At 43.2% G+C, this 18,368-nt stretch overlaps 2 protein-coding genes across 2 annotated transcripts in view; both read left to right on the top strand.

The window, feature by feature from the left end:
- Window positions 1-1,245: 1,245 nt before the first annotated feature.
- On the top strand, window positions 1,246-12,479 carry LOC108683372. Its single transcript, XM_018172685.2, has 10 exons — window positions 1,246-1,394; window positions 2,544-2,681; window positions 4,160-4,301; window positions 4,679-4,820; window positions 5,687-5,771; window positions 5,873-6,077; window positions 7,157-7,341; window positions 8,214-8,415; window positions 8,826-9,031; window positions 12,387-12,479. The coding sequence occupies exons 1-10, from the start codon at window positions 1,389-1,391 to the stop codon at window positions 12,477-12,479; spliced, it is 1,404 nt and encodes a 467-aa protein (XP_018028174.2). The 5' UTR covers window positions 1,246-1,388.
- A 3,549-nt stretch (window positions 12,480-16,028) lies between these two features.
- LOC108683371 overlaps window positions 16,029-18,368 on the top strand; it is a 28,951-nt gene continuing 26,611 nt past the window's right edge. Inside the window, exon 1 of the mRNA XM_018172684.2 lies at window positions 16,029-16,701. Within this exon, the coding sequence (XP_018028173.1) occupies window positions 16,155-16,701 (547 nt within the window). The 5' untranslated portion in view covers window positions 16,029-16,154. The remainder of the gene's footprint in view (window positions 16,702-18,368) is intronic.

Here is an 18,368-nt window from a genome sequence, read left to right as displayed (position 1 = left end):
GACTCCTCTCAGCAGTGCTGAGATGCAGCATGGTGAACACTCATGAACAGTGAACACCAGGGCCCCAGGGAGTGGGGACTGGGGGGTGGGGACCCTATGAACTTGAGTATGACCATAAAGTATGAACCTAATCAGTGCCCAATTCTTTTGTTTCCTCTTCCACACAACAAGTACCTACAACTTACAAGCATTATTATGATTATACTACAAGTTACAACCACCTCTTTGTGTGAGATGAGTGTGACACTGTGACAGACAGAAATCCAAATTGGAGCAGAAGTGTTAAGATAAAACCAGGGTGCAGAGGGTGGATGCAGCGTCACCAATATATGGGTTTTTGAGCCCTAAGCGTTGCCGGGTAATTTTAAGATGCGTCGCCTGGTGATTTTTAATGAAAAGCCATTAACCATTTACATTTTTATGCTGAGTAATGAAAAACTATTTACAAGCCACAAACTTATTAGTCGTAAATTTTGCTACTGAAGCGTCGCCAAAGATCTTGCAATATTCATCCACTCTCTGCACAGTGGCTGTCTGTCTGTGACTCTGTAGTCTGAAGTCTGAACTGATAGTGGCTAAGCCTAAGCAGAGTTTTAGACTCTTCCTCAAGTTCAATTTTGAGTCATATAAGTAGACCAGTAAATTGCAGTAAGGTACAGTGCAAAGCACAAGGTGGACAGAGAGGTGGATGCAAATGGTACATGCTTAGTACGGTAGATAGTTAGGCCCTCAGAGGCTCAGTCAAGTGTATGAAAATGTGAAATGATGTTAGACAATTTCATAGATTTTTGTCTTGTAACCAATAGATATTTTGACTACTGAACTAAAAATTGACATAAATATTAACATAGACTCTCTTAACTACTCAACAAAGGCTGATAGTAAAAAAATAATTTAATGGGCTCTAGTCATATATTATAAAGTCTTTAGCAGATAAATACCTATAATTGACTTGAATTTTTTTTGAATAATGAGGAATAATGTGCATATGCCTAAGTGAAAGCCCTGAAAGGCTCACATTTTAATAAAAACTACATCTATATATAGGTACACAAATTTTGAGGAAAAAAACTGAAAACTATCTTTTTAGAATGCATGTGATGATGTGTGTACAAGAGCGTTTGTTTTTGAGCTCAATGGTCTAATTTCTTAGGAGTTAGGACATGATTACTGTGTCTTGTTTTGTTTTTCATTAATAATCAAACTATGGCAATCGGCTGTTCTCCTTGTAAAGTTTAGTTTTGGGTTGAATCTAAGACTGGATTTCCAACGTTTATCTTGTATCATTTCATGCCTCTCCTAGAATCATTCCATAGTTTTATAATCAGTTGAATAAATTTAGGAGTAATTGGCTGCAGTGCCTTCTTTACGATCAAGAAAAAACTATTATGGAGGTAAGTCAAGTAATCAAATAAATATTAGGAAATGAATATTTATTGTTATATGTTAGAAACAGCTCAGCTGTTGCATGCAGTATGAGTGCATGCATCAAGTGTTGTTGAGGCAAAAATTTAGCTTTAGTTTTTATTGATTAAATCAATGTCATCTACAAGTCTGTCAACTGCTCTTGCATTTGTCAAGAAAATATAGATTATTACTAGGTTATAGTCACATTGTCAGGATATCCTCAAGTTGACATTCTGGATTAGAATTCATTTTGTCATATACTGGTAGCTATTTTTGTTGACCTTCCCTATTGAATGCTTCAAGTTGACAAGAAATTAGTCTGGATATCATCACTAACAAACATCAAGTCTTAAGATATTGGAAGAAATCTTGAAGTAGATCAGGAAATTAGAAATGTACTGGTTTCTAAAAAATCTCATGGTTTGCTGATATACCGGTACCTAGGTTAGGTATCAGAATTTTGGCCTTAAGTAGGTTTTCATCGTACAACTCAATGCAGCTAATGCAAATTGTATACCGTATATACCTACTATGTACTGTCCTTGCACTGCACATTATGTCTGTTATCTCTCTGACTCTATGGTTCTTTCCTAACACCAGTTTCCCACATAGCCTTACTTTTATCTATCTAGAGCTTCTCTCCTAATCATGCTTTATCATGCCCTTCTTGGAGATGTAAGTTGAACTTTTCATTTGTTCAAAAACCTAGATGTGTTTTTTCCAGTTATTTTGTAAACCTAATATATTTTAATTTAAATTGCTGTGACTTGGACCATTTTAACATTTAAAGAAATAATACCTTGCCTTGAAAATACTTGAAAAATTCTTGCCTTAGGAAAATTGTGTTGATGGCTCTTGATGTGTCTTGAGATACCGGTAACCTACAAATACAATTAAGATATATCTTATTTATTCATTATGTCACTATTTGTATTGCATACTGGTAATGTAAGCAGTAAAAATGGTTCAAGTCACCACATTTTATGATAAGTATCACTGGTAAAATCACATTAATATGCAAAAAAAGTAAAATGTATGTAGTTCACAATGGCCTGTGTTAAGAATTTCAACTTGAGTTATTGAACAAATGTTGGCATACAATATGACTCCCTTGACTTTATTTCTACTGATTTCAGGAACCAAGAAGTCCTTGCTCTGGGTCGTGGGTGTCAATGGCTATGCGTGTGAGGCACCAGTGGCCGCACCGCAACATCCTCTACAACGACCTCAAGCAGATCCTCACTTCCAAACAACCAATACAGGAAGACAATCAGGTTCTTACCTTACTTTTGACATTGATTCATTAATGGGTTCTTGAGTGAATATAAACAATGATGATACAGGAAGACAATCAGGTTCTAAATTTTATTTTGACATTATTTCATTAATTGATTAGTTCTTGAGTGAATATAAGCAATGATGAAGTAATTAACTTAAGCTGATTTTCATTAACTTTACACTGTGATGAAATGATAACCAGGTTCTTTCATCATTTTAGTCTATGTTACTGTACTAAATTGTCACAACACCATGGTAATCCTAAACAAAATTCTATTATAAGTGCATGAATCAATTTATAAAATTACCAACAAATTATTTTAATGCAAATATGACCCAACACCATGTGTAATGAAGGTGATGACCCAACACCATGTGTAATAAAGGTTATGACCCAACACCATGTGTAATGAAGGTGATGACCCAACACCATGTGTAATAAAGGTGATGCATTGCATCACCAAACAATGATGTCGCAGCACCTTCATACAATTACTGATGTATTCAAATCACAAATTAGCTCACTCATCCTCAAGTCTCAACAGACTCGAGTAGTTATGAATAATAATATCAGTGTTACTTGCGAGTTGCTTAAATATGGTTTCCCTAGGTTCCCCTGGAAATAACTGTTACTAATAAGGTTCCCAGTAAAGATAATGCTATCTTGTTGTTTGCGCTAAATTTATACTAGACTTCTTTGACCCACAACTTCATTGTAAGGGACAAGAATATTTTTCTGTCATGTGATACGGTAGGTATTTTATAGGATATTCTGTGATTATTCTTCTAAGTGCTGGCCTTCAATTGTAGAATTTTAATTTTTTAATGGAAAGGAATCTAATGTCGGATATATACCTATACCGTAATACCTACACAAGTTTTACTTTGAGTGTATGTGAACAATAATAGAGTGAGACTTGGAATGTTCATTACCAGGCTTATTAGAAGACTAGTTTGTGTGTGTGAAATATAATAGTGAGATTTACAATTGTATTTACATTCTTAATGCCGATACTTAGTTGTGTGTGTGTGTGGGATTAAATCAAACTAAATTTAAAATTGAACTACCAGCTGTACTTATGCATATTACATACAGATGCCTGTTTGAAAAAGAATAGGTTGAGATTCAAAGTTGTGTCATCAGTGTTAATTATAAGGCTTTTATGTATGTGCAGGTGGAGCTTGAGAGCTCAAAGGAGCTGAGTGTGCGAGTTTAACATCTAGTAAAAAAGTTTTTTTATTAAAGTTGTCTTGTCAGTTTTTTTTTCTTCTCTTCAAATAAAGTTGTGTCATCAGTGTTAATTATAAGGCTTTTATGTATGTGCAGGTGAAGCTTGAGAGCCTGAAGAAGCTGAGCATGCGAGTTTAACATCTAGTAAAAAAGTTTTTTATTAAAGTTGTCTTACCCATTTTTTTCTTCTCTTCGAATAAAGTTGTGTTATCAGTTTTTTATAAGGCTTTTATGTATGTGCAGGTGAAGCTTGAGAGCTTAAAGGAGCTGAGCGTGCGGGCGGTGTTGGCACGAGACAACCTCGCCTGGCACCTCGCCTGCTCCTGCCCCACGGGCATGTTCGACTTCGTCATGGAGGCTCTCGTCAAGGAGCTCGCCAACAGATGTAGTCTTCTTTTATTATTTAAATATTATCTAACATTATTTAATCAATGTGATAATATATAACCAATGTAATATTATGCGTATAATCAAGGTAATAATGTAAAGGCTGTTTTGAATTTTTATGTGAAATAGACTAGGTATACATTTACCAAAATTTACATCAAATAGCAATTCTTCGACCCACCTTCCTACCTTAGTTTAAACATTGAGAAATTCTAACGTCAAAACTAAAATTTTATCTCCATGTTTATATACCGTACTATGATATAATTTTGCTGTGATGACGCGTGTATCTTCTATTGAAATCAGACAAATACAGAGTAAATAATAACAATTGGTAATATTTCAGGAATCAACCTTAAATATTTGTCATTACAGACCGAGCTAACAGCGGACAGCGGTTGCAGTACAACCTGACCCGTGCCATCGTACGGCTGTCGCTGCACTGCATCCACTCCACGCTGCCACTCATCCAATTCCTCAGGAACATCGACAACCTCTTCGACACCAGCTGGTTTAGGTGAAAGAATTTCATGCTCCGGTTCTTGTGAAAAAAATTGAATGTGCTTTTCTACATTATTAAAAATTTGTCAGCCTATTTTATATCTTCAATAAGTTTTCAATGGTAGAGCACACCAGCTGGTTTAGGTGATCACATGGACTTCTTAGATTTCTCTTTAATGGCGTGATTTTTTTGGTATTGTTCATGACTTTATGGTTCTATTGATATTGAAAATAATTTCTTCGCACTATTCATTATTGTTTTGAATCTTTTATTCATTGTTTTGTGGATTGATGTCGATTAGTTTTACTACTAGTTGAGTTTAGCTGATTACCTACAAAGGAACCCTAGATACTAATAAGCTTTAGGCTCATTTGACAATTCTTAGATGCTAATATGGGGGAAAATCCTATATTTAAATCACGAATCCTTCAATGATCAGGAAACTCTGTAAGATTACTTTTCTGATAGTATTTATACTGAATATTCATTAAATTACTGAAACATGTAAACCTAATATTCACTTATTTTTGTTGATATTCACCTCTAGGTATTGCCACCTTATGAAGATTCTCCTCGTGTATATTCCACTCAGTGAATATAGCATTCAGTTAAGATTCATTCACCCACCAGCCCCCACTAACTTGCCGTGCCCCAAACCTCCTTACTTGCCCCCACTAACTTGCCATGCCCCACACCCCCTTACTTGCCCCCACTAACTTGCCATGCCCCACACCCCCTTACTTACCCCACTAACTTGCCGTGCCCCACACCCCCTTACTTGCCCCCACTAACTTGCCATGCCCCACACCCCCTTACTTACCCCACTAACTTGCCGTGCCCCACACCCCCTTACTTGCCCNTAATGCCTGTGTTGTGTGCAGACTATACGACAGGCAGCTGCCCTGTCTGCCACACCTGGACCTAATGTCTGTGTTGTGTGCAGACTATACGACAGGCAGCTGCCCTGTCTGCCACACCTGGACCTAATGTCTGTGTTGTGTGCAGACTATACGACAGGCAGCTGCCCTGTCTGCCACACCTGGACCTAATGCCTGTGTTGTGTGCAGACTATACGACAGGCAGCTGCCCTGTCTGCCACACCTGGACCTAATGCCTGTGTTGTGTGCAGACTATACGACAGACAGCTGCCCTGTCTGCCACACCTGGACCTGTCTGGCATCCCCCGTCTGCGGGACAGCACCTGGTCGCTGAAGACCATCTACGACGCCGGCAACAGGGAGCTCAACCCCCTCCTGCAGCAATCCCAAGGCCGTCAGTCTCTGCAATACTGCCTCCTTTATTTTAATTTATGCTATTAAATTTAATGCATTACGCACAATAAATGATCTGTAAAATGATGTCTGCTAAGATGTAGTCAACGTTAGATTGAGTAAAAAATCTAAAAAAACCTACTGAAAGTTACTGATGACGGGAGCAACCTCAAGGGGATGATGACGTTTATTAATTAGTTTATCAGCTGTATACTACAAATAACGTAATTATTAAGTAAAAACAACACAGATTACTTATGGCTCCGATGTTCATGCCTGCTCTCAATTGAAGTTGGTTTATCTAGGATTTCATTGTTATATCAGAGGCAAGAGGTTAATATTTTGTTGTTGAGGCTAAGCTAACACAACTCTGTTGTACGGTTAAGTGATCATATTTAATGGAAGCTTGTTAATTTATTACGTAGGCAGGGGGAGTAGATGAATGCTAGTAATAATATTTAATTATTTGCAGCGTAATAATGATGGTTTGATTGAGTGTACATAAGCAGACCTACAGAGAGTCATTTGCTAAGGATTGCTGTGTGCCTAAGTGATTCCTCAGTTACTTGCTCCAAATTTGTTGTGGAAGTCGCGAGTTCCGAGACTAATATCCAGGGCGATATCCATTAACATTTACCTGGAAATAGCATCGCCCCACAGTCCAAGGACGATAGGATATTATCCCTCGGTGTATTTTTTCAAGTGCACAGTTGGTTACGGCTGCGGTCTTATCCCTTCATGAGGCTAGAAACGATTTAATAATGTCCTCAACATTCACATATACGGTACTCTGAATTTCTACCGTCACTCTTCCATAGCCCTGGAAAATCTATAACCTTCCCCCTTGGATTGGATAAGGGGATTAAGAACCAGTTTGAGCCCCAGTGGTTCATTATTGTAGGAAAAAGTTTTTATTGTATTACCAAATAAATGCTTCATGTGGGGCGACCAAGCAAACGTCAGTTGTGGCTGAGACGAGTATTTATCGTGTTAAATTTATTTGATTTATTAAGGTGTAGAAGAATGTTATTCGAAATGTTGTAAGATAATTATATTAAAGCTGAAGTATGCATGTCGCAGTGCAGCTGACGATGGACCTGGAGATTGAGGGGTCAGCAGACGAGCGTCAGCTGCGGCTGCTGCGCAAGCTGGCCATGGACAGGAGAAGAGACGTCAGCTCCTCGTCAGCCCCAGGCTTCCTGGTGGGGCTCAAGCACGTCTACATCACGTCCCTGCCTCCCTCCTGCTGGGGCACGCTCGTACAGGTGGGGAGTCGTTTCCTGATTGCAAATCGATTTGGTCGGGTTCCTGATTCGATCAGGATCTTCAGGTCGGGTGATGATTGCAAATCTATGCCATGTGGGTGAACAAATTTAGGGCAAGTGGAAGTGTGAATGCAAGAGGGTTTGGACGTCAGCAAACTGCCACAACACCCGAAAACATAGAAGATAGAGGACATAGAGTTTCTATAGAACGTAGAAAGGCCTCATAGAAAACCCGAAAAAATAGAGAGAGGCGTTTCTGCGTTGTCCTCACCTCCTGCGACAACGTTTTGCACACCGCCTTATCTCCTTGAGATAAGGATTGATCGAGTCCGATAGTGCCTTATCTCCTTGAGAGGTGACCTTTGGCCAACCCAACCCTCAGATTTGGCTCCCTGTGATTTTTTATGGGTTTATCTTGAACCACTTGTTTACAATAACTGTCCAATGACTCTACCTTATTATAAGAACAACATATGCCAAGCCATCACCAACATAACCATCAATATGTTTCAGCGAGTGGAAAAGAACTTCGAAATTCGACTGTCATTGATTAACTGCCCCCAATACTGTCAATGGCGGCTGTCATTTGTTCGATATCATCTTTACAGTAAATGTTTTCAAAAATTCAGGTGTTTTCTCTTTCATTAAAATATTTATATATTGTAATGATATCTTTACTAATTATTTTTTTAATGAGTTTTCAAATCAGGAAGTTAATTTATTATTAATGTCCTCGGCAGGATCTGTGCGCATACAAAAATTCATGTATTTTCTCTTTCATTAAAATTTATATGGTAATGATATCTTTACTAATTATTTTTTTAACGAGTTTTCAAGCCAGGAAGTTAATTTATTATTAATGTCCGCCACAGGATCTGTGCGCGTTCCCCGAGCTGTGTCACGTGACGCTGAACATGTGCTCCCTGACGGGGGAGTTCTGGGGGGAGCTGCTCCCCCTCGCCCCCTCCCTCACGGGGCTGGCCCTCCCCAACCACCCCGACCTCAGTGACCTCACGCCCCTCACCGCCTTCACCGCCCTCCACACCCTCGACCTCTCCAATGTTGACCTCAGAGGTCTGGGTCATGTGCTGCGATGTGTTGTGTTGTTGTGTATTGTGTTGTGATCTGTGTTGTGTGCTGATTGTGTTTCGTTGTGTATGGCGTTGTTTGAGTTGTGTTGTGTACTGATTGTGTTGTTGTGTATTACGTTGAGTTGTGTTGTGTGCTGATTGTGTTGTTGTGTATTGCATTGAGTTGTGTTGTGTGCTGATTGTGTTGTATTGTGGTGTCTTGTTGTATTGTGTTGTGATGTAATTTGATGTGTGTTGTTTGAGTTGTGCTGTGTGTTGATTGTGTTTAACGAACTGTCTGCGCTGCGTTGTGATGAATTTTGTGTGTCATGTGTTGTTTGCGTTGTGATGCATTTTTGTGTTGTGATGAGTTGATTGTATTGTGTGTGTGGTGACGCCGTGTGTGTAATGCAGGCCTGATGGGGGTGGTGGGGGAGCTGGTGACCCCCCTCTCGTACCTGGGGGTGAGCGGGTGCCGCCTGACGGAGGCCGAGGTGCTGCTGCTGGCGGGCTGCCACCACCGCCGCGCCCTCCGCCAGCTCGACGTGTCCGACAACAGCGCCAGGGGCCGGCCCGGTCTACACACCGCCTACCAGGCCCTCTTCTCGGGCCTCACGCAGGTGGGTTAGGGGGGTTAGGGTCTCTTATACACATCTAGATGTGTATAAGAGACAGNGTACTACACACAAGGCAGCTACCATGTACCCTGCTGTCTGGTGGTGCTGTACTGGTACTGCAGTACTACACACAAGGCAGCTACCATGTACCCTGCTGTCTGGTGGTGCTGTACTGGTACTGCAGTACTACACACAAGGCAGCTACCATGTACCCTGCTGTCTGGTGGTGCTGTACTGGTACTGCAGTACTACACACAAGGCAGCTACCATGTACCCTGCTGTCTGGTGGTGCTGTACTGGTACTGCAGTACTACACACAAGGCAGCTACCATGTACCCTGCTGTCTGGTGGTGCTGTACTGGTACTGCAGTACTACACACAAGGCAGCTACCATGTACCCTGCTGTCTGGTGGTGCTGTACTGGTACTGCAGTACTACACACAAGGCAGCTACCATGTACCCTGCTGTCTGGTGGTGCTGTACTGGTACTGCAGTACTACACACAAGGCAGCTACCATGTACCCTGCTGTCTGGTGGTGCTGTACTGGTACTGCAGTACTACACACAAGGCAGCTACCATGTACCCTGCTGTCTGGTGGTGCTGTACTGGTACTGCAGTACTACACACAAGGCAGCTACCATGTACCCTGCTGTCTGGTGGTGCTGTACTGGTACTGCAGTACTACACACAAGGCAGCTACCATGTACCCTGCTGTCTGGTGGTGCTGTACTGGTACTGCAGTACTACACACAAGGCAGCTACCATGTACCCTGCAGTCTGGTGGTACTGTACTGGTACTACCAGTAGTACATGATTACAATGATGATGATCATTGCGACCAAAGATATAATTTCTTGTTGAGCGTTCATCTCTTCCCAGAACATTTTAAGTTAGTAATCGGTTTCTATCATTCTCATCATACCCGTATCTTCACTCCCTCACATCACTCTCCCCTCACATCACTCTCCCCTCACATCACTCTCCCCTCACATCACTCTCCCCTCACATCACTCTCCCCTCACATCATTCATCATTTACAATGGACATTTCCTACATAGGTAGATGCTGGACCAAACAAACCTGTCACCACCAATTTTTTAAATTAACCACCAAACGTTTCACCATCAGATTAACCTCNCTACCCTCACGTGAAGGGTCACTACCCTCACGTGAAGGGTCACTACCCTCACGTGAAGGGTCACTACCCTCACGTGAAGGGTCACTACCCTCACGTGAAGGGTCACTACCCTCACGTGAAGGGTCACTACCCTCACGTGAAGGGTCACTACCCTCACGTGAAGGGTCACTACCCTCACGTGAAGGGTCACTACCCTCACGTGAAGGGTCACTACCCTCACGTGAAGGGTCACTACCCTCACGTGAAGGGTCACTACCCTCACGTGAAGGGTCACTACCCTCACGTGAAGGGTCACTACCCTCACGTGAAGGGTCACTACCCTCACGTGAAGGGTCACTACCCTCACGTGAAGGGTCACTACCCTCACGTGAAGGGTCACTACCCTCACGTGAAGGGTCACTACCCTCACGTGAAGGGTCACTACCCTCACGTGAAGGGTCACTACCCTCACGTGAAGGGTCACTACCCTCACGTGAAGGGTCACTACCCTCACGTGAAGGGTCACTACCCTCACGTGAAGGGTCACTACCCTCACGTGAAGGGTCACTACCCTCACGTGAAGGGTCACTACCCTCACGTGAAGGGTCACTACCCTCACGTGAAGGGTCACTACCCTCACGTGAAGGGTCACTACCCTCACGTGAAGGGTCACTACCCTCACGTGAAGGGTCACTACCCTCACGTGAAGGGTCACTACCCTCACGTGAAGGGTCACTACCCTCACGTGAAGGGTCACTACCCTCACGTGAAGGGTCACTACCCTCACGTGAAGGGTCACTACCCTCACGTGAAGGGTCACTACCCTCACGTGAAGGGTCACTACCCTCACGTGAAGGGTCACTACCCTCACGTGAAGGGTCACTACCCTCACGTGAAGGGTCACTACCCTCACGTGAAGGGTCACTACCCTCACGTGAAGGGTCACTACCCTCACGTGAAGGGTCACTACCCTCACGTGAAGGGTCACTACCCTCACGTGAAGGGTCACTACCCTCACGTGAAGGGTCACTACCCTCACGTGGAGGGTCACTACCCTCACGTAAGGGATCTATACTCAGGGAATCAAATTCACTTTTTCCCGCCTTCGCTTGCTGTGCTCGTGCCAGTAGTTCGTGATGGGGAAGATGGGGAATAATAAATAAATAATAGTTCGTGATGGGGAAGGAGTCTGGGTTCGGGGGATGGGTTGGAGGATTATTTGGGGGATGGGTTCATGGGTTGGGGGGATGAGTGCCTATCATTGTCAGGTGTTTACGTAAGAATGTTGCTTCATACATGAACCTCGTCAAGATGTATGTGCAAGAATGTATGAAAATATTCCTTACTACAGGTTGTACTAAAAGTTGTGCTACAGGTTGTACTACAGGTTAAATTTCATTTGACGTCTACGAATTGTAATGCAATAATTGATAACGATTACTATTGAGCACGGAGCACAACGAAAGGTTCCTGATGTTCTTGTACTGTTCAGAGTTGCGTACAAGAACAGTAATGTGAAGTGAACAGCACAACGCATCGTTCTTAAGCCTCTTATGTTCCTCATTATATAATATTAACAATTTTATTCTATCGAACCAAAGTTTTAACCTAAGTTCTTTCAATTTCTAGCACAGGAGAAGAATTTCTCTATTATTTAATTATTAAATTTAATTTTCAAGTTTAATTTTAGCTCTGAACTTGTACCGTTGCGCCGGTCTAACACAAAATCGATTTCAATCGATATTTTATTAATATTTATGCAAAGTTTTATATGTTGCTATGATGATATTAAGTGTGGTAGCTGTGCTTAGTGGATCTTTGTGCTGTTGTGAGGTTTGTGCTGTTGTGAGGTTTGTGCTGTTGACTGCACACTCAAAGATATGAGCGAGTCCTTGTCATAATAGTGACGCACGTCTTACCTGTAGTGGCGTAGCACTGATACGCCCTTAGGTTTATCTGCACAGTGCATCGCTTTTTGGACAGAGTCTTGCTTATTTATTTGAGTGTGTGTTGTGGACTGGTGATGGTGGTATTGTGGACTGGTGGTGGTGGTGGTGTTGTGGACTGGTGGTGGTGGTGTTGTGGACTGCTGGTGGTGGTGGTGTTGTGGACTGGTGGTGTTGTGGACTGGTGGTGGTGATGGTGTGGACTGGTGATGATGATGGTAGTGTTACGGACTGGTGGTGGCCTTAACCCATCGTGTGTAGTGGTTGTAGTTGTCATGGTGCGTTATGGTGCAGCTGGTGCGCCTCGACATGATACCAGGTGGTGCACGCACCACTAGCGCCACGTGCACCACCTGGCAACCATGCGTGGTGCGCGTAACACGCTAACGGTGCGCCGGTATCAGCAATCAGTATTTGCTCTGTGTTGTGTCGTGACATGTCAGTTGTTATCCAGCGTTATTATTGCTGTACTCGTAAACACAGATGGCGTGTGTGTGAGGGTGTGTGGCGTGTGTGTGAGGGTGTGTGGCGTGTGTGTGGACTGTGTCTGAGTGTGTGGGGCGCTTGTGTGTCTGTAGTATGTGTAGGTGCATGGCTTATGTCTGCCGAGGACAAGTGAATGAAATGCAAGTCCGGGTGTTGATGAGAGTTCAGTTCGAAACGCCGGATCAAGAGAGAAGTACGCAAGAGTTTTCGACGTATCCGGCTCCCGGCAGTATTACTGAAAAAAATGTGTCGGTGCACTAAAGGCTCCTCTGACTTTGCTCTAGAAAACATCATTGAGAGAAGGAAGTTAGGTCACTTGTTCCAAGTGACCTAAAATTAGGGCTAATTACCCCTATCTACAAAGGAGGTGCAAGAGACAAACCCCAAATTACAGGCCTGTTACATTTAACATTACACGTAATCAAAGTATTTGAGAAGGTTCTTGCAAGTAGCTTGGTGCAGAACATGAAGAAAGCTGACCTTTTAAACAGAAGGCAACTCGGTTTTAGATGAAACCGCTGCAGTTTCTCTCAGTTATTGGAGCAAAACCGCAAAATTGTTGTCATGGAAAAGGCCGGTGCATGTAGACGAAGTTTATTGTTACTTAGCGAAAGCTTTTGACAAAGTTGACCTCGGGGAGGGTTGACCCTGGAGAGCAGACGAGGGAGATAATACTTAATTATAATTATAATAATTTCCATTCTGTACACATGGGAAATAATAACCGGACGAGGAGGGGAGGGGGAGGGTGAAGTTTCAACCTGCATACTTTCAAGAGACGACTGGACGTGTTCTCCGCAACGATCCTTTATCGCCCGCCCCTGCCATGTACGATAGGCAAGAAGCAAGCAGTATATCGTGCAGTATCGTGCCGTCGTGCAGTATTGTGCCATCGTGCAGTATCGATCGACATCCCTTGCAACACTACCAGCGGCGAGAAGCAAGCAACAGCATCGTGCATCAGGTGGCCCAACTGAGGGCGGATGAACGATAATCAGAGGCGGTGATCCATCGTGGCCTGGGACTGCTATGTCCCAAACAAATACTAAGGAACTAAGTATCGTGCCGTCGTGCAGTAGCTGGACCAACTTTAGCAAGATGCGTGGCTGTCATGGATTGGCCCCTTGCTCTCGGAGCTGAGGCGGCAGAATACGAAGGCGGTGCTTCAGCGGGGCCTGAGACAGCGACAAGAAACGAAGTGCGTGGTGCGTATGGTTGCGTCAAGTGGTGTGTGTGCTTATGGGTGCGTCAAGTGGTGTGTGTGTGTTTATGGTTGCGTCAAGTGGTGTGTGTGCGTATGGTTGCGTCAAGTGGTGCGTGTGCGTATGGTTGCGTCAAGTGGTGCGTGTGCGTATGGTTGCATCAAGTGGTGCGTGTGCGTATGGTTGCGTTTGGTAGTGTTACGGACTGGTGGTGGCCTTAACCCATCGTGTGTAGTGGTTGTAGTTGTCATGGTGCGTTATGGTGCAGCTGGTGCGCCTCGACATGATACCAGGTGGTGCACGCACCACTAGCGCCACGTGCACCACCTGGCAACCATGCGTGGTGCGCGTAACACACCAACGGTGCGCTGGTATCAGCAAACAGTATTTGCTCTGTGTTGTGTCGTGACATGTCAGTTGTTATCCAGCGTTATTATTGCTGTACTCGTAAACACAGATGGCGTGTATGTGTGGGGGTGTGTGAAAGTGTGGGTCTGAGTGTGTAGGCGTGTGTGTGTGTCTGTATTATGTGTAGGTGTATGGCTTATGTCTGCCGAGGACAAGTGAATGAAATACAAGTCCGGGTGTTGATGAGAGTTCAGTTTGAAACGCCGGATCTAGAGAGAAGTACACAAGAATTATCTACGTACTCGGCTCCCGGGCCAGATGGGGTCCCGGCAGTATTACTGAAAAAATGTGTCGGTGCACTAAAGATCCCTCTGACTTTGCTATGGAAAACATCATTGAGAGAAGGAAATATTCCAAGTGACCTAAAATTAGGGCTAATTACCCCTATCTACAAAGGAGGTGCGAGAGACTAACCCCAAATTACAGGCCGGTCACATTAACATCACACGTAATCAAAGTATTTGAGAAGGTTCTTGCCAGAAGGTTGGTGCAGTACATGGAAGAAGCTGACCTTTTCAACAGAAGGCAACACGGTTTTAGATGAAACCTCTGCAGTTTCTCCCAGTTTTTGGAGCATCACCACAAAATTCTTGTCATGGGAGAGGCCGGTGCATGTGGACGAAGTTTATTGTTACTTAGCGAAAGCTTTTGACAAAGTTGACCACGGGGGTGAGTTGACCCTGGAGAGCAGACAAGGGAGATAATACTTAATTATAATTATAATAATTTTCATTCTGTACACATGGGAAATAATAACCGGACGAGGAGGGGAGGGGGAGGGTGAAGTTTCAACCTGCATACTTTCAAGAGACGACTGGACGTGTTTGTGTGCGTATGGTTGCGTCAAGTGGTGCGTGTGCGTATGGTTGCATCAAGTGGTGTGTGTGCGTATGGTTGCGTCAAGTGGTGTGTGTGCGTATGGTTGCGTCAAGTGGTGTGTATGTGCGTCAATAGATGTCGTGTGCGTAAGTTCATGCACTTTATATACTAATCTCGCAGTTAACTATCATTAAGCCAGAGCACTGATGTATCAAAATAAATTTGTATGTTCTTGACTTTGTGTAACTCTCAATACACACTAAACTCTTAATAACTATCGGCTGTGTTATTGCTACCTACTAATCACGTCTGCATTGACTTCCCTCATTATGACCTCTCGAATGAACCTTTCAACCCTTTGAGAAATTATACTGTTAGGTTAATATTAACTGCCTAAATGCTGCTATTTTGTTACCCATTTCTTTCATTATTTGCCCCCAGACTTGTTCGCATCGTTGCTGCCAATATCGTAACGATCGCGCGTTGTAGCCTGCGTCGTTCAGTGGTCGCTGAAACGTCCAACGAGGGCCTGTTAAACACGATACCTATCTATATAATTCTCGTGTCATGATATTAATAATAATTTAGCAACAGTCCAACGTTTTTTTGCCAATAAATCATTGTCATGAGTAGACTAAGATGGTTTAGTTTGAAGATCACTACAGAGATTTGAACGCCAGGGCGTGGACTCGACCCGCCCTCTAGCGGCCACGTTAGCTCGCTGAAGTGGCACGCGAGTCTGGCCCTTATGGACACCCACGACTCTCTTATCTTTCGTTATCAAAATACAGAGATACGGCTGCCTGGCCTTATTTTGTGTGAGTCACCTCGTTATATTATTCCACAAACCCTGGAAAAATAATGATTGTTAATAAGTTCATCATTCAAGTTTGTCAGGTTTCGAGTTATTCACAGTGAATTGAACTGAAAGCTGCATTCAGTAGAGGCGTGACCTTGTGTTGATGATGGTCTCCGTGCACCAGCTTGCCTACCTTTCTCAGGTATGCTAGTCAGTGTCCGCTGAGCCGTTGTGAGAGGAGGTGTGGCGTGCTCCAAGCTAAGAGATGCTACTCGATATCTCTATACCATCCCGGATGTTTACCAAAACATAGTGATTTGCAGTGTGCTTGGGAGTGATACACAAAACATGACTCGAGTAGGCGTTGCAAAATGTTTGGTAGCTCAGTCAAATGTTGCAAATATTAGAATAATGAGAACGGATGGAATGTCTTTGTACACGACGATGTTGTTGTTGCTACTCGTAGTCGCGCTACTGCAACCCTCGGTTGCACAGTTCAGAAACGAACAAGACCCTGAGGACTATCGTAGTCGGGATGCGCAACCCCGCGTACGTGGTTGGCAACCCTACACAACCCCTAATCCCTCTATAGGTGGTTACCGATCAGGTGATACCTACCACGGCACCAACAGAAGATATGGTACTTACGACCAGCCCAACGATCGTCGTGGTTTCGATAACCGATACGAGAATGAGAATCGCTACACGAACCACTTGCGCTACGGTGGCGACGGGCGCTACCTCACTCAGGGCATGTACGACGCCCGCGGCGCCCTCCGTCCAGGGTATGAAGACAGGAGGAGCAAGCTGGACGGCGACAGGGAGGCCCAGATTGGCGTGCTGGACCACTGGCGTCCAGATCTGCAGGGCGAGATGCGCCCGGGCAAAGTTCCAGGTGAGGTCTTCGTGCTTCTGGCAAGTCTTCAAGTTCAAGTTATTTATTTTGACTCTTTAATGCTTTTCATTTATTTATAGTGACTCTGTCATGCATTCCAGTTATTCTGTAGTCTGTCATGCCTTTCAGTTATTTATTGTGTCTCTGTCAGGCCATTCAGTTATTTATAGTGTCTCTTGAATGCCTTTCAATTATTTATTTTGTCTCTGTCATGCCTTTAAGTTATTTATTGTCTCTGTCAGATCTTTAGTTATTTATTGTGTCTGTGTCAGGCCTTTAGTTATTTATTGTGTCTCTGTCATGCCTTTCAGTTATTTATTGTGTCTCTGTCATGCCTTTCAGTTTTTTTAAATATTTCTGGCCCGAATTTCATATATGTATAGTGCCTCTGGTACGTACTTCTGCTATTTATGGTACCTCTGCCAGGTTTTGAAATCATTTCTGACAGACCACTCAATTATGGTACCTCTGACATACCACTCATTTATGGTACATTTGACATGCCACTCGTTTATGGTACCTCTGACAGACCACTCGTTTATGGTACCTCTGACAGACCACTCATTTATGGTACCCCTGACAGACCACTCATTTATGGGACCTCTGACAGACCACTCATCTATGCTACCTCTGACACAGACCACTCATTTATGGTACCTCTGACGACAGACCACTCATTTATGGTACCTCGGGCAGACCACTCATTTATGGTACATCTGACAGACCACTCATTTATGGTACCTCTGACAGACCACTCATTTATGGTACCTCTGACAGACCACTCATTTATGGTAACTCAGACAGACCACTCATTTATGGTAACTCAGACAGACCACTCATTTACGGTACATCTCACAGACCACTCAGACAGGCCACTCATTTATGGTACCTCTCACAGACCACTCAATTATGGTACCTCTGACAGACCACTCATTTATGGTACCTCTAGCAAGTCCCTCAGTTTTCATAGGACCTTTGGGTCCCATCTGTCCACCTTAATAAAATAATCATAAAAAGTTCAACGTTCAAGTTAATCATGTTACTATTACATCATACTCGAAAATACAATTTTGTTTTCAAAATTCAGCGTCACATGTAGATTTAATTTTCAATATGATCAGTTTTTCCAAGTGCCGAATCCAAAATAAATTATATGGAAATGGAATAAAGAAATGCGATGCGTATACTACTAGCGGACCAGGCAATAAATCCAGCAGGTATCTCAATCAATCGTCAGCTATGGAAAGATCGGCTTCCAAAGGCCTGATCCCTTGTGAATCAAGTCACGAAAAGTTCAAGAATCGGCAACAGGCCATGGGCCTATTTCTTCAACGCCGACACTTCTATTCTATTCTATATTGGGTTGATCCAGCAGCTTGGCTCGGTTATTTGTTGATGTGAAGGAATGACGACGTAATTGTGACGAAGAAAATTGGTAGCAGATGCTCTATGATGTTGAACGCAACAAGGTAATGAAAATATATACTTATATTGTTGGCCGTTCTAACAAATTCGGTGGAAGAGTTTATAGAGGTTCATCAATTAATGAAATGTTTCACGTGGAACTACAACCCTAAGGTTTTATTGCTGTCATTATTTGTAAAAAAGAAAACCATTTATGTTATTGTTACCGCGCTACTTGCGCTAAGAGACTTGAATTGCTTACA

Source organism: Hyalella azteca, unplaced genomic scaffold, assembly GCF_000764305.2.
Source record: "Hyalella azteca isolate HAZT.00-mixed unplaced genomic scaffold, Hazt_2.0.2 contig13425, whole genome shotgun sequence".
Taxonomy (NCBI): Eukaryota; Metazoa; Arthropoda; class Malacostraca; order Amphipoda; family Hyalellidae; genus Hyalella; species Hyalella azteca.
The sequence above is the reverse complement of the archived record's forward strand: the minus strand, read 5'-3'. Positions and strand labels throughout refer to the sequence as shown.